Raw genomic sequence first — 13,160 nt, forward strand, 5'->3', positions numbered from 1 at the left:
TTTTTTTTTTTTTTTTTTTTTTTTTCCATTCCTACGGTTATTTCAAATTAAATTTAAATGGCCAAAAAATGAATAAATAAAACATACCTTATTTTCCCATAAAACTTTCTGTTTTTTGAATAATTGTTTCACATTCAACTTAAGGAAAAAAAAAAAAAAAAAAGAACAAGAGAATAAATTATTTTAGTTGTATAGAAAAATATTTTTAAATTATCTATATTTTTAATTAAACCTTTTTTTTTTTTATAAATATATTGAAATAATAAGAATCCAAGGCAATTCCAAATGTTCCATTTATTGACTCAATTTGATAAATTAAAATTTTAATATAAAATAAATACAGTAATAAAAATTTACAAATAAATAAAGACATGATTATACTTGACAGCCAACTTTTTCTTTCTAAAAAACAACATTGAAACATCCACAAGTTTTGGTTAACAAATAACTGAGCTGGTTACCGTTTACTGCTGGGAACAGAGGGGTTCCCCAAGAAGTTCACTATCCTGTTCAACAAATTCAACCCAAATACAGTTTCTTCACAATTGACCTTCACAGTTACGTGTAGAGGTTCTGAGCATTTTCCTTCGACAGTCAGCGAAATCAAGCAGGGGATCAAGTTGCTCAGAAGCTCTGCGCTGAACCGTAGGCACAGACCGGTTGCGTCGTCGAGAAAGTTAGCCACAGGGAGTTCCATGGTTACTAGAAAAAGGTTTGCATTGCTAAGCATCTTCAATGCTAAGCTCTTGCAGATGAGAAGAAATTTATCTTCTTCTATTGGACTGTCATTCTTTTCATCGTTAAGCTTCCCAAGGTGGTCAGTGAATGTGCATCTGATGAACACAAAACAACCAGAGTTAGAACACCAAAGATGAGGCGGTTTTTGTTCTCTTGAATATGTTAGAGCCATATTACATACAAAATTGACACTTTTTAAAGATCAGAAACATTTTTTGTAACAGCCCAAGCCCACTGCTAGAAGATATGTCCTCTTTGGAGTTTCCCTTTCGGGCTTCCCCTCAAAGTTTTTAAAATGCGTCTACTAGGGAGAGGTTTCCACGCCCTTATAAAGGGTGGTTTGTTCTCCTCCCCAACTGATACGGGATCTCACAATCCACCCCCCTTTGGGACCAGCATCCTCGCTGACAGTTGTTCCCTTCTCCAATCGATGTGGAACCCCCAATCCACCTCCCTTCGGGGCCTAGCGTCCTTGTTGGCACACCGCCTCGTGTCCACCCCCTTTAGGGCCAGCATCCTCGCTAGCACTTGTTCCCTTCTCCAATCGATGTGGGACCCCCAATCCACCTCCCTTCATGGCCCAGCGTCCTTATTGGCACACCGCCTTGTGTCCACCCCCTTCGGAGCTCGGCCTCTTTGCTGGCACATCGCCCCGTGTCTGGCTCTGATACCATTTGTAATGGCCGAAACCCACCGCTAGTAGATATTGTCCTTTTGGGTTTTCCCTTTTGGGCTTTCTCTCAAGGTTTTTAAAATGTGAGAGGTTTCCACACCCTTATAAAAGGTGTTTCGTTCTCTTCTCCAACCCAACCGATGTGGGATCTCACCTTTCTACACAAATTTGAACATGAAAATGAAAGGTCAACTATAACTTATAACTAAAAATTATAAATAATAAAAAAGGCGACCTACAAGTTCTTTTGTCCACATCTAATCGGGAGTAAAAATCTCTGGGGTGGGGATCAAAGTTGCATGAAGTTTAAGAACACAGGGAAATAATCGTAGAGCATAAAAATATACAAATATTCTGTTGCTTATGGTGAATGAAAGGCGGTAGGGATCTACTAACCTCCTCATGTATTCAAACATTCCCGGTAGCTGAGACTCCTTAGCTGTGAAGGCTTCAATGTCCATAGGAAGTGGTTTCACAAAATATCCAATGTCGGGGTGTAGATTAACAGGATGCTTCCTGCCATTGCAGTACAAATTTAACTTCATAGGCAAGAGGTGATGACTGAACTGAACCTCAAGAATTCTATCGATCGTATGATCCGGACCCAGAGATGAAATGTTTTCCATGGAAACTGGTGTCGTTACACTGTTATTAGATGGAGAGGAGCTGCAGAATCAACCAAATTGAAAGAAGTTAGCCGCTAAATAGGAAGCTAAAAGAATTAAGGGCCTCAAGTTAGCCGCTAAATAGGAAGCTAAAAGAATTAAGGGCCTCACTACTACTATAAGGTATACATGTACGCCTTACAAAACGCCTAGATCCATCCATGCCCAAGTAAATCTCACCTCTCAGTTCCGACCGCAACTTCGTCTTTTGAATCTACAACTTTGCCCGATTCCTCATGAGCCAACATAATTTCAGTCATGGGCTCAGTAGAACAGTTCTTGAAAGATGCTTCTATACAAACATGAAGAGGAGATATGCTTGAAGTCTGTGACGAAAATGAGTATTCCACCTTCAAGCCATTTCCTTTAGCAGGATCCAGGAGTGGATAGCTTTTACGTGTTACATGTTTCCCAAGATCACCTATAGATATTCTAGCAAAGGATCTTCGATCTTCAGGCTTCTCAGAGGTACTTAGACTTGCTAAATTTGGCTGTTCATTCAACCATGATTCTAGGGCATTCTTTGACATCAATTCATCCAACTCGGTAGAACCAGAGGGAGAGGCTCCATTCTGCATTTTATGAGAATTTTCATGATCAGAAAGTTCAATTAGAGGATCAGCATCATCATTTTCTTGTTGATTTTTTGCCCCACAGCTTTCATCTCTGCTACTAGAACCACTGGAAGAATGCTGAGAATTGCAATCAGAAGCACTCTCCTCGTCAAAGGATCCAGACGATGACACTGTATTATCCGTCTCGTATGAATCACTCTCAGCTGCTCCATCACCTGATGCACTTGCAGCTTCACCCAAAGTGCATGGTTTTGGAAGAGGTTCATAACCAGGAGCAGCATGAAAAACTATTTGTGAAAGAGATCCTGGAAGATAAAAGCGGTAATTGATAGGTTCGGGTTGTATTGCTTTTAGCTGTCCTCCAAAAATGCGCTCCGCAAGTTCCAATGACTGATCCCTAGGCTTAGATAGACTCTCTTCAGGAGCTTCAATATCCAAATGAGATGACAGGAGCTTCTGAATAAAGGCAGCTCGGTCACGGAGGTCATAATTCAAATCACATTTTCCCACTTCAAGAATATAGCTTAAAATTACTTTAAATGTTAGCATATCTTCCCCCTTTGCTCGCAATAAGACCTACAGCAAAAGCAGAATGAGTTTAAAAAGATATTGAGTAAACAGTATTAACTAGTTATGACTGACTTATTAACAGTAGATCAAAAATATTTATCTAACATTTTCATACATCTTATTCTCAAATAAACCTTGAATTAATTGAACTCAAAATGTTAAGAGTGACTAATTAAAATATCTGTAAACTCGAAAATAAAATAATCGAACCCAAAAATCTGCAATTGCCAAATGCAGTTTCTTAAAATACCTTAACCATTGCATTCAGTATCTGAAGCTTCGTTTCCAATGCTTCTGAAATAAACGACCTTGCAAGATACTTGGCAACGACAACCAACATCCTAGGAATAATATCCCCTAAGGTGCTATGCTCCCCTACCATCCAAATAATCATTGAACGGGCTGCAGGAACCTTGACTGAATCTAAACCGCGAATCAACTGAATAATAACCTGTAAATTGTGTAAAGAAGTACTTGAAAACCAGATTTTAAAAAATATATTATGCATTTTTAAGGAAGGTAAATATGCATTGCGGCTGAACCAAACAGTTGAGAGATAGGAAATAGATACTTGAGAAAAGTTTGAAGTGCATCTACATGCTTGAAACAATGAACAGGGATTTCAAGCTCATCCACATGCAAATTGAATAAATTTTCCAATCTAACATTCATGCAAAGAGCAATGATATATTCAATATTATAATATAAATGTGTCAACAATAATGGATAGACTGGTGCAAGGAAGAAATACCACAAAGTGATATTTCTAACCTAAAAGAGTTAACACTTGTGTGACCAAGGATGTAACTGAATTTAACATGAACCACAAAATTTTGGGGCTAAATTATAAATAATACGTCAATTGAAAATATTTTTCAGATAAATGAGAGTCGAGAAAAGTAGAAGCTAGTCTAACTGCCTTACGCAACCAACAAGGGATTAAAACTCATCAAAGTGACACATTGAAAATGTTTAATCAAGCCATTATTCTTGAAAAGATGAATTAAATATTAAATCATACATCTAGAATCACTATCAGATTATAAACTCAACGAAATGAAGAACCAACCAAACATATGATGATAATCAATAGACTAGTGTAAGGAAGCAATACAACAAAGTAACACTTAAAACCAAAAAGAAAAATAAAATAGAAATATCAGCATGTCACTATCATGGATATTGCTATTAAGAAGAAACTATACAAATGAAAATCTTTATATAAAAATTAAATGCTGCTTAAGCTCAACAATTTAAGTTCATAGCATGAGATGGGATAGCTACTAAAGATTAAACTCTAGACAGGGATGTGTAAAGGTTATAGATGAAAAGAGGTAGATAATAATGCCTTCTCGTGGCTAGCTGGATCTTCCTTTATAATAAACTTGATGGATGTGATTGCCTGAATCAGTACAGCTGCCTCTTCATCCTTCGTTTCATTGTCACAAGCCGATGTTTCTGCAATTTTTAATTTTCGAGTTGGAAAGGAAAAAAAAAAAAAAAACTCCTTAAAGGAATACTTTGCAAGCACAAATCACACACCCTTTCTTACTAAAGACAATAGCCAATTCAAACACATGTTGGCTATTTTTGGGAGACGCCCGGCACATAAGCCAATTGCAGCAACCGTATCAGCTGCAAATCTTCTGTTTGGGTTTCTAATGTAATCCTAGAAACAAAAAGGAAAACTAAGTAAGCATATAAGACCTGGAGTCTAATGCAACCAAGAAAATAGTATGCAATAAAGTCAACTAAAGTTTATTTAGTTTCATTTATGAGGAAGCAGAAACATGAAAAATGATGATTACTAATTCAAAAGGAGCTATCACTCCATATCATCTCCGCTCACCCAACTTTCTCACTCCACATAACAAAAAACAAAAGAAAACAGTGGGAAAACAAGGGGGAAATCAGAATGCTACCTGAAACTCATTAAAAATTGATAAAACAGATGAATCGGTAGCAATGGATGAAAGAATCTCAAGCTTCAATGCTTTTACTTGATATGAATCAGAAGAACAGATGAAAAAGTCTTCATAGTGAGGAGCAAAGAGATAAGGCATTGCCTTAGCAAACACTTGAATATTGCAGAGAACCTGTGGAAGTCAATTGAGATCTCTTACAATCTAAAAACAGAAAACTACTGGCTGATAAAAAAACGCAAATAAATAACACACACAGAAACGAAATTGGATTTGAAAAAAATGGCCTTGATTAATTGAACTGTATGTAAATTGTATCATAATTTGATATTTCAATTTCTGATTTTCATAGATCTCGATATATTGCTGATGTTCATCCACCTTTTCAAATCCCTTTCAGCATGACAAATTGAAATGAAAATGACTTCCCCTGGAACCATCATCACAAAACTTCAACTTTCTCCCTAGCTTATTTAAACTTTTAACTTTATAATAATTCCAAATGAAAATCATGCCTCTAAACCACAAAACATAACATATATATCTCATTTATTGAAGGATTGTCCAAGCTTCTCTAAGTGAATCTATTGATATAAACCTTATTAGGAAAGGAAACCCTTTATAATGTGTTGTCTCCAAATGAAATATAAGATATGGTAAATAATGTAATAAAATAAGAAAAATACCACATATTTTGCAGCATCACATGATCTGAGTAGAAACACTAATGGTTTAACAATTCTTTTTATGTTTTCCCTTGGAGACATAATCCAGTGTACGCCAGCAGCAGCAAGAACCACTGCACTATTGTTACTCCATAACAAAGGTGATGTACACTGCAATAAGATCCTGATATCATCATTCTCCTGACTAGACACAAAATGTCCATCATCCAATTTAGGAAAAACTTTGTTCGAATAACTTAATCGTGATAAATATTCATCTGGACCTTCAGTATAACATCTGGATATCATATTTGTTAATGCAGTATCACAAAAACCATTCATCTCAATATCTTCTTTGGCTGATGTAAAATTATTTGCAACGCCATTCTTTTCTGAACTTGAATCATCTACAATATGCAGAGAATGCATAATGGATTCTCTAACAAGCCCAATACTTGCCACAACATAGCGCAAAAGGACTCCAATCAAGATTACTTGACCCCATTCCTCAACATCCGGTAAGACCTCACATAACCTTCGATAATTTCTTCCAATCAAAGTCAGATCATTTGGACAGATAGAAGCAAATGCAGCAGCAGCAGCACCAATGACACCAGGGGAGGAATCACTTAACAGTATCAGTACAATCTGCAAGAAAGCATGCCAAACTTAATTCAAGTACAGTAGCACACAGCAAAAATAACAACCTTCTGTGGAATAGGAATACTGAATACGAGTTGAGTGAGCAAAGAATCAGACAACGGACTAAACATAATATATACTTCCCCATCTATTTGACCTTCCACCAGTAAGCATCCATGATCTAATAACGGCACGTTGTCAAGTCAAGACAAGAATCAAGCAAACCTCTTTAATAGCCGAGGCATTTTCTTCAAGGTGCAAATCATGAAGCTTTGGAAGAGCATTGGCTGCACATTTTCTGACATACACAGACGGGTCCCTGGCACATTTCCTCACTGCCACAAGAGCAAGAGGTGCAATGTCATGTAGACGAATTCCTGCCATCGTCCGCAATGCCCATGCCCTCACAAGAGGATTTGTATCCCCTAAATCCTTCTGGAAACAATTGATAGACAGCAACGCTTCATTTGGATGCCTAAAGTGCAAAACATAACTTACAGTAAATGTAACATAAATTGTCACACCTTAAGCATTACAAATCAGAATCAGAACTCAAGAGCAGCTCATGATGGGCGAACTTAGCCCATACGACGATGCTAAGATGATAGCATTATAAGCCAAGATCGACCACCAACGCAACCATTACTTAGATGACATAACAAAGAGAGCTAATTATGATTCAGAAAGTAAAATGCGAAAATACCATACTTTTCAGCATAATGCAACAGGAACAAGTAAGCCAGCTTCTTCACCTCTAATGTCTGAGATGCAACATTCTTGACAACCTGAAGTTCCATTTCAACTAAAAGCATTCAGAACACATAACCACTAAGACCTCCACAGCTCAGTGAATTCACTGACACCGAATTTCCAGCAATTGAGATTGAATACAATTAACCATTATAGGAAATTATACAAATAAACTTGGTATTTCATGAAACATAACCTGAGGGAAAAAGTTGGACACATCAAAACCCTGAGCAATGAGAGCGAGTAAGCGTTTGAGTGCCTCGCATTTCTCGGAGTCAAACTTGCTGTCGAGTAAGGGAGGGATGTTGACATCCTCGGGATCGTCGTAGAGGTGAGCGTCTGTGCCGATCCGAAACACCATGGTCGAAGCTTTACTCAGTGTGTCGGAGGTTGATCCAAATTGAGTGAACATTTCTAGATTCGAATTCCAGCTTCTGAATTGTAAGGTTCGTGAAGAAAAACTTATTCAATATCACGAAGCTCGATTGCAATTTTAGCCGGCGATGGCAGTTAACCCGGTCAGATTGGATGGATCGAAGAACGGATTCTATTGCCGCGCCATTTCGCTGTGTTTGTCGGAGAGAACGACGGAGGCCAGCTGATATTTTCTTTTTTTATTAAAATAAAAAATCATTAATATTATTTATAAAAAAATTACAAATTTTGGAGTGCACTAAATTAATAAATAAAACTATCTATAAACTTCATCATAGGTAGAATTTGAGAATAGATAGGTAAGATACGAAACATTTCTAATAAGAATGTGGAAACCTCCGTCTTGTATATGTGTTTTAAAACTTTAAGAGTAAACTCGAAAGGGAAAGCATAAATAGAAATATCTATTAGTAGTGAGCTTGAACGGTTACAAATGGTATAGGGTCAGACACTGAGCAGTGAGTCAGCAAAGATACTTGACACAAGGGGTAGATTATGAAATCGATTAGAGAGAAAAGCACAACATTCCTTGTGTGTCTGCATTTTTTAAACTTTGAGGAAAAACTAAAAAATGATCCTATAGGGTGATATATATTTTTATAATTAAAAAATTATGTAGCATTTATGAAGGGTAATTAAATAAGTGGGTTATTTATTTTATTTGTATTAGATTAAAACCACAAATACAAATTTTCAAAATAGATATTTTAATTAATTGAGTTTTAATTTTTTTTATTAATATATATATATATTTTTAAATTTTATTGCATAATATTGAGTTATCAAAATATTTTTTTTATTAAATTGCATAATATTGGTAGGCGCCAAATCTTAAGCATGGCTCGCCGCCATTTCGGGAGGCTCAGAAGTCAATAAGCTAAATTTGTTGGTGAAGCTCACAAGCTTCAGCCATGGAGATTAACGCTTTCGGAGTGCATGAGCCTATAATGATTCCATCAACGCGCTCACACGCGCTACGATTTTCGTCAGGTTTTGGTCTGAGCCTTAGTGAGCGAACCCAGCGCAGGCCCCAATTCGACTTTCTCGCATTTCCACGGCGACTCACTTTTCCATTGTCGAGAACAGACTCGGTCCTCACTCCAACCCTGAGTCTTTGATTTGCTCTCAATTCGCGAATTCACTTCCCCTTTCTCTCATCAGACGCCTTTGGATTCTGCGATTCTTGTCAGGTGATCTATGTTGTGTTTTTGCTTCGTACCGGTGTTCTTTTCCGTTTGAATTGAGGTAGTTCAGATTTATCTGGATCATTTCATGCATGATTTTGGTTCTGTTGCATGAATTCAACTACATTGCATTTCTCTTTTGAGCTGAGGCCTTGCGATTCTTGTGTACTCCGATGTTTGACATTTGGCTTGGAATTCATCGTTCTTGTTCTTTTTGACTGATCGGGCTCTACGGTTCATGTTTAGATGTCATTCATGGGTTTTATTTTTCTCCTTTCATGTGGAAGTGTATGCTTAGTTAAGGAGCTACGGATTTTTGAGCAGCTGTTTGTTAGATTTCTTTACTTATCTATGGGTTTTAGGATGGCTTTCGTTGGTTAGGGGTTGGTGCTGGACACTTGAATCCTATAATCTGTAAAGCATCAATTACATATAAATATGAATCTAACTTGAGGTATTCTTCTCTAGGTGCTCTACATCTAGTTTTATGGGAAGTTCCTCATCTGACGATTCTGATGTGGACACTGATATCAGTGAATCTGAATTGGATGAGCGGGAGAGCAAGTCCTATCAAGAACTTAAAAATGGAAAACGCATTGTAAAACTCTCGCATGAGACATTTACTTGCCCCTACTGCTCGAGAAAAAGAAAGAGGGATTTCTTATATAAGGATCTCCTGCAGCATGCTTCTGGGGTAGGCAACAGCCCTTCAAATAAACGGAGTGCCAAAGAGAAAGCTAATCATTTAGCTTTAGTGAAATATTTGGAAAAAGATCTAGCTGATTCTGTTGGTCCATCAAAACCTGCAAGCAATAATGATCCTGTTATGGATTGCGATCATGATGAAAAGTTTGTGTGGCCATGGAGAGGAATTGTGGTAAACCTTCCAACTAGGCGTACAGATGATGGGCGATATGTGGGAGAAAGTGGATCGAAGTTTAGGGATGAGTTGAAAGAAAGAGGATTTAATCCCACAAGAGTTACTCCCTTGTGGAATTACCGGGGTCACTCTGGTTGTGCTATCGTGGAATTTAATAAAGATTGGCCCGGTTTGCATAATGCTATTTCTTTTGAGAGGGCTTATGAGGCAGATCACCATGGAAAAAAGGATTGGCTGGCTAATGGTACTGAGAAACTAGGACTTTATGCTTGGGTTGCTCGTGCTGATGATTACAACTCGAGTAATATAATCGGGGAACATATGCGCAAGATTGGAGACCTGAAGACCGTATCTGAAATTATTGAGGAGGAAGCACGGAAGCAGGATAGACTTGTGTCCAATCTTACAAGTATCATCGAGCTAAAGAACAAACATTTGAGAGAGATGGAAGAAAGATGTAGTGAAACTGCCACCACTCTTAACAATTTAATGGTGGAGAGAGATAAATTACTTCAAGCTTATAACGAAGGTTTCTTATATATTGCTTGAAAATTTTCCTTCTTGCACTTCAAAACCAGAAAATCTGTTCCATGTCATAGCAGATTACTTCTTTTCATGGACTTTAATGTTGTATTGATAAATTCATATAACGTTTGTCACATCTACAGAGATAAAAAAAATCCAATTGGGTGCAAGGGATCACCTTAAGAAGATCTTCAGTGATCATGAAAAACTAAAGTTGCAACTAGAATCTCAGAAAAAAGAGTTTGAGTTAAGAGGAAGAGAACTGGAGATGCGTGAAGCACAAAATGAACATGAGAGCAAGTATCTGGCTGAAGAAATTGAGAAGGTACACTTACTTTTCTTCTTTCCTAGGAATTAAGAGATGCTGAAATTACGAAAAGATAAGTTGCATTCAACTTCACCTGAACTTTGGTTTTCAAAACAGCATTTTTTTTTTAAAAAAGATCAATACCTGTCCCCTTTTTCCTTTATTGTTTGCAAGTTTATTTTTTAAGAATTGTTTTCAATCACTATAGTAAAACAAAGCTGTAAGGCATAATCTTTGTTGCACCACTAGTCTTTAGCATTTTGGGATGTGTTGCACTTAAATCTTAGCAAATCGTGGAAATGTTTCTACTGGGTTTTTTCCTTGCTCTTACTTCTTTCTTCACCCCTTCGACCTTTAAAGGCATTTGGCTCACGAGTTGGATTTGTATCGCTTGGAGTTTGAAATTTGGTAGGTAGGTTTACTTATTCTAGGCCATAAGTCTGCTAATCTCTTGGGTCATATGCTTTTAGGCATCTAATGCCCCTCTCTTGTGCTACATGCTTACTCAGAAATCACAAACTCATGAATCAGACAAACAACGTAAATTTAGGTTCATTTGATTTATATTCTTTTTTGCCTGTCAGTATGAGGTGAGAAATAGTTCTCTTCAATTGGCTGAGTTAGAGCAACAGAAGGCTGATGAAGATTTTATGAAGCTGGCAGATGATCAGAAGGTTTGTTGGCATATGTGCTTTATTAATTATCCAAATATTTCTTTATCAAATCTTGAGAGCAGGGTGTACTTATTTGTGATTTCTAATGACTCAGAAACAAAAGGAGGACCTCCATAATAGAATAATCCGACTGGAAAAGCAACTGGATACCAAGCAAGCATTAGAGCTGGAAATTGAGCGTCTACGTGGGTCGTTGAATATTATGAAGCACATGGGAGATGATGAGGATGTGGAAGTCCTCCAGAAGGCAGAGACAATACTAAAAAGTTTGAGTGAAAAGGAAGGAGATCTTGAAGCTCTTGATGAACTTAACCAAACATTGATAGTAAAGCAGCGTAAGAGTAACGACGAACTCCAAGAAGCCCGTAAAGAGATAGTGAATGTAAGAATATTTTCTTATTGCAAACAACTTTCTAAGTCATTTAAACAAGATAAAAAATTCAAGATTTTGTTCTAGTCTAAAACAAACTCCTCACTGTTTAATTCTCTCATTTCTTAGGCTTTTAAAGATTTGCCTGGTCGTTCCCACCTGCGTGTTAAGAGAATGGGTGAACTAGATACAAAACCATTCCATGAAGCAGCGAAGAAAAGATATAATGAGGATGAAGCAGATGAAAGAGCTTCAGAGTTGTGCTCATTGTGGGCAGAATATCTCAAGGACCCAGATTGGCATCCGTTCAAAGTAATTAAGAAAGAAGGACGGGATAATGAAGAAGGAAAGGTGATTCTTTTGTTACCTCCTTTCATCAGTTTAGCTTCTTGCAACTAAGAAATGTTGGCATTTTTTGTCTTTAGAAAATGAGATTTATGTTTAAGCACTTCAAGTTTCTTGTCCCATTACTAAATTGTTTCTTGTTCGTAAACATTCTTGAGTTTGTATTTTTATTTTTGGCTCACTGGGACGATTCGATACTCTTTTGAATTTTAGAGGCATTCTCGAGCTACATAAGTTTTCGTTACCAGAAGGCTCTTTAGATATTTATATTTAACTATTATGATGATGATATAGGAAATCGAAGTTTTGGATGATGAAGATGAGAAACTACAAGATCTGAAAAATGAGTGGGGGGAGGAAGTGTTCAAGGCTGTGACAGCAGCTTTAAGGGAGATAAATGAATATAATCCAAGTGGAAGGTATATAGTATCGGAGCTATGGAACTACCAAGAGGACAGGAAAGCAACGTTGCGAGAGGGAGTGAAATTCTTACTGGACAAGTTGAAAAGAAGAAACTAGAAAAGGGAACTCCCTGAAGGTTGGTATTCGTTGTTGTGGTTGATAAACTTTTCTGGCTTTTTGACTGGAAATAAGAACAAAAATTCAGATTAGAGCTTGAGCTTGAATCTTCTTAAAGTAACTTGCTTGTCTGTTGATTTGATCATTTTGTCAATAACATTTGTTTTGTTGAACTGCTGCAGCTGCCATGATGATCAAACCAACATATCATTGTCTTGAAACAAAGCGTAACAATGTTCTATCTTATTATGGAGTTAGTGAAGTATCGCCAGGAGATGGAATGTGAGCCATTACGTTATGTCAGTGTATGTTTTCAAGTCAGTCATTCCTTTCCTTTGTACCAATTATTTCCAGATTATGAAGATTCAGATACTGCTGTCTTGCTTATCTATTATCATTTACCCATCTTACTATTTAATTTGTTTGAAGATAAACCTACAATACTTTATCGTCTCCGATAACCTGCAATACTTTATTGTCTCCGATAACATGTCACACGTGACGTCCAGTCTAGATACCGAATGTTTCTTTCTATCTTATTTATCTTCCAATAATCTAAGTCCTTCTGAGCAGCTTTAAGAATAGCTTGCCCTAAAAAATTGAAGACAAAAATCATAGGTCCATGAAATCAATATGCATGATCTAAATCAATATGCATACTAAAAAAATGATCTTTCAATTTCTTTCTCAATTTCATTAATGAAAAAACTAGAAGTGTTAC

General features: G+C 36.9%; 2 protein-coding genes across 2 annotated transcripts; one reads left to right on the forward strand and one right to left on the reverse strand.

Annotated features, from left to right (window-relative positions):
- Positions 1-338: 338 nt before the first annotated feature.
- LOC111484045 (AP3-complex subunit beta-A-like) lies at positions 339-7,802 on the reverse strand. The gene is made up of 11 exons (XM_023130461.1): positions 7,397-7,802; positions 7,159-7,235; positions 6,676-6,925; positions 5,830-6,456; positions 5,144-5,317; positions 4,764-4,890; positions 4,570-4,679; positions 3,472-3,672; positions 2,257-3,227; positions 1,808-2,077; positions 339-833 (listed from the first exon to the last, which is right to left on the reverse strand). The coding sequence occupies exons 1-11, from the start codon at positions 7,610-7,612 to the stop codon at positions 458-460; spliced, it is 3,399 nt and encodes a 1,132-aa protein (XP_022986229.1). The 5' UTR covers positions 7,613-7,802; the 3' UTR covers positions 339-457.
- A 663-nt stretch (positions 7,803-8,465) lies between these two features.
- Positions 8,466-12,877, forward strand: LOC111485615 (protein INVOLVED IN DE NOVO 2-like). The gene is made up of 8 exons (XM_023132581.1): positions 8,466-8,825; positions 9,288-10,228; positions 10,368-10,549; positions 11,116-11,205; positions 11,300-11,587; positions 11,705-11,926; positions 12,215-12,458; positions 12,622-12,877. Exons 2-7 carry the CDS (start codon positions 9,307-9,309, stop codon positions 12,437-12,439), a joined length of 1,929 nt encoding a protein of 642 aa, XP_022988349.1. The 5' UTR covers positions 8,466-8,825; positions 9,288-9,306; the 3' UTR covers positions 12,440-12,458; positions 12,622-12,877.
- Positions 12,878-13,160: the final 283 nt, after the last annotated feature.

Source organism: Cucurbita maxima, unplaced genomic scaffold (assembly GCF_002738345.1).
Source record: "Cucurbita maxima cultivar Rimu unplaced genomic scaffold, Cmax_1.0 Cma_Scf00001, whole genome shotgun sequence".
Classification (NCBI taxonomy): Eukaryota; Viridiplantae; Streptophyta; class Magnoliopsida; order Cucurbitales; family Cucurbitaceae; genus Cucurbita; species Cucurbita maxima.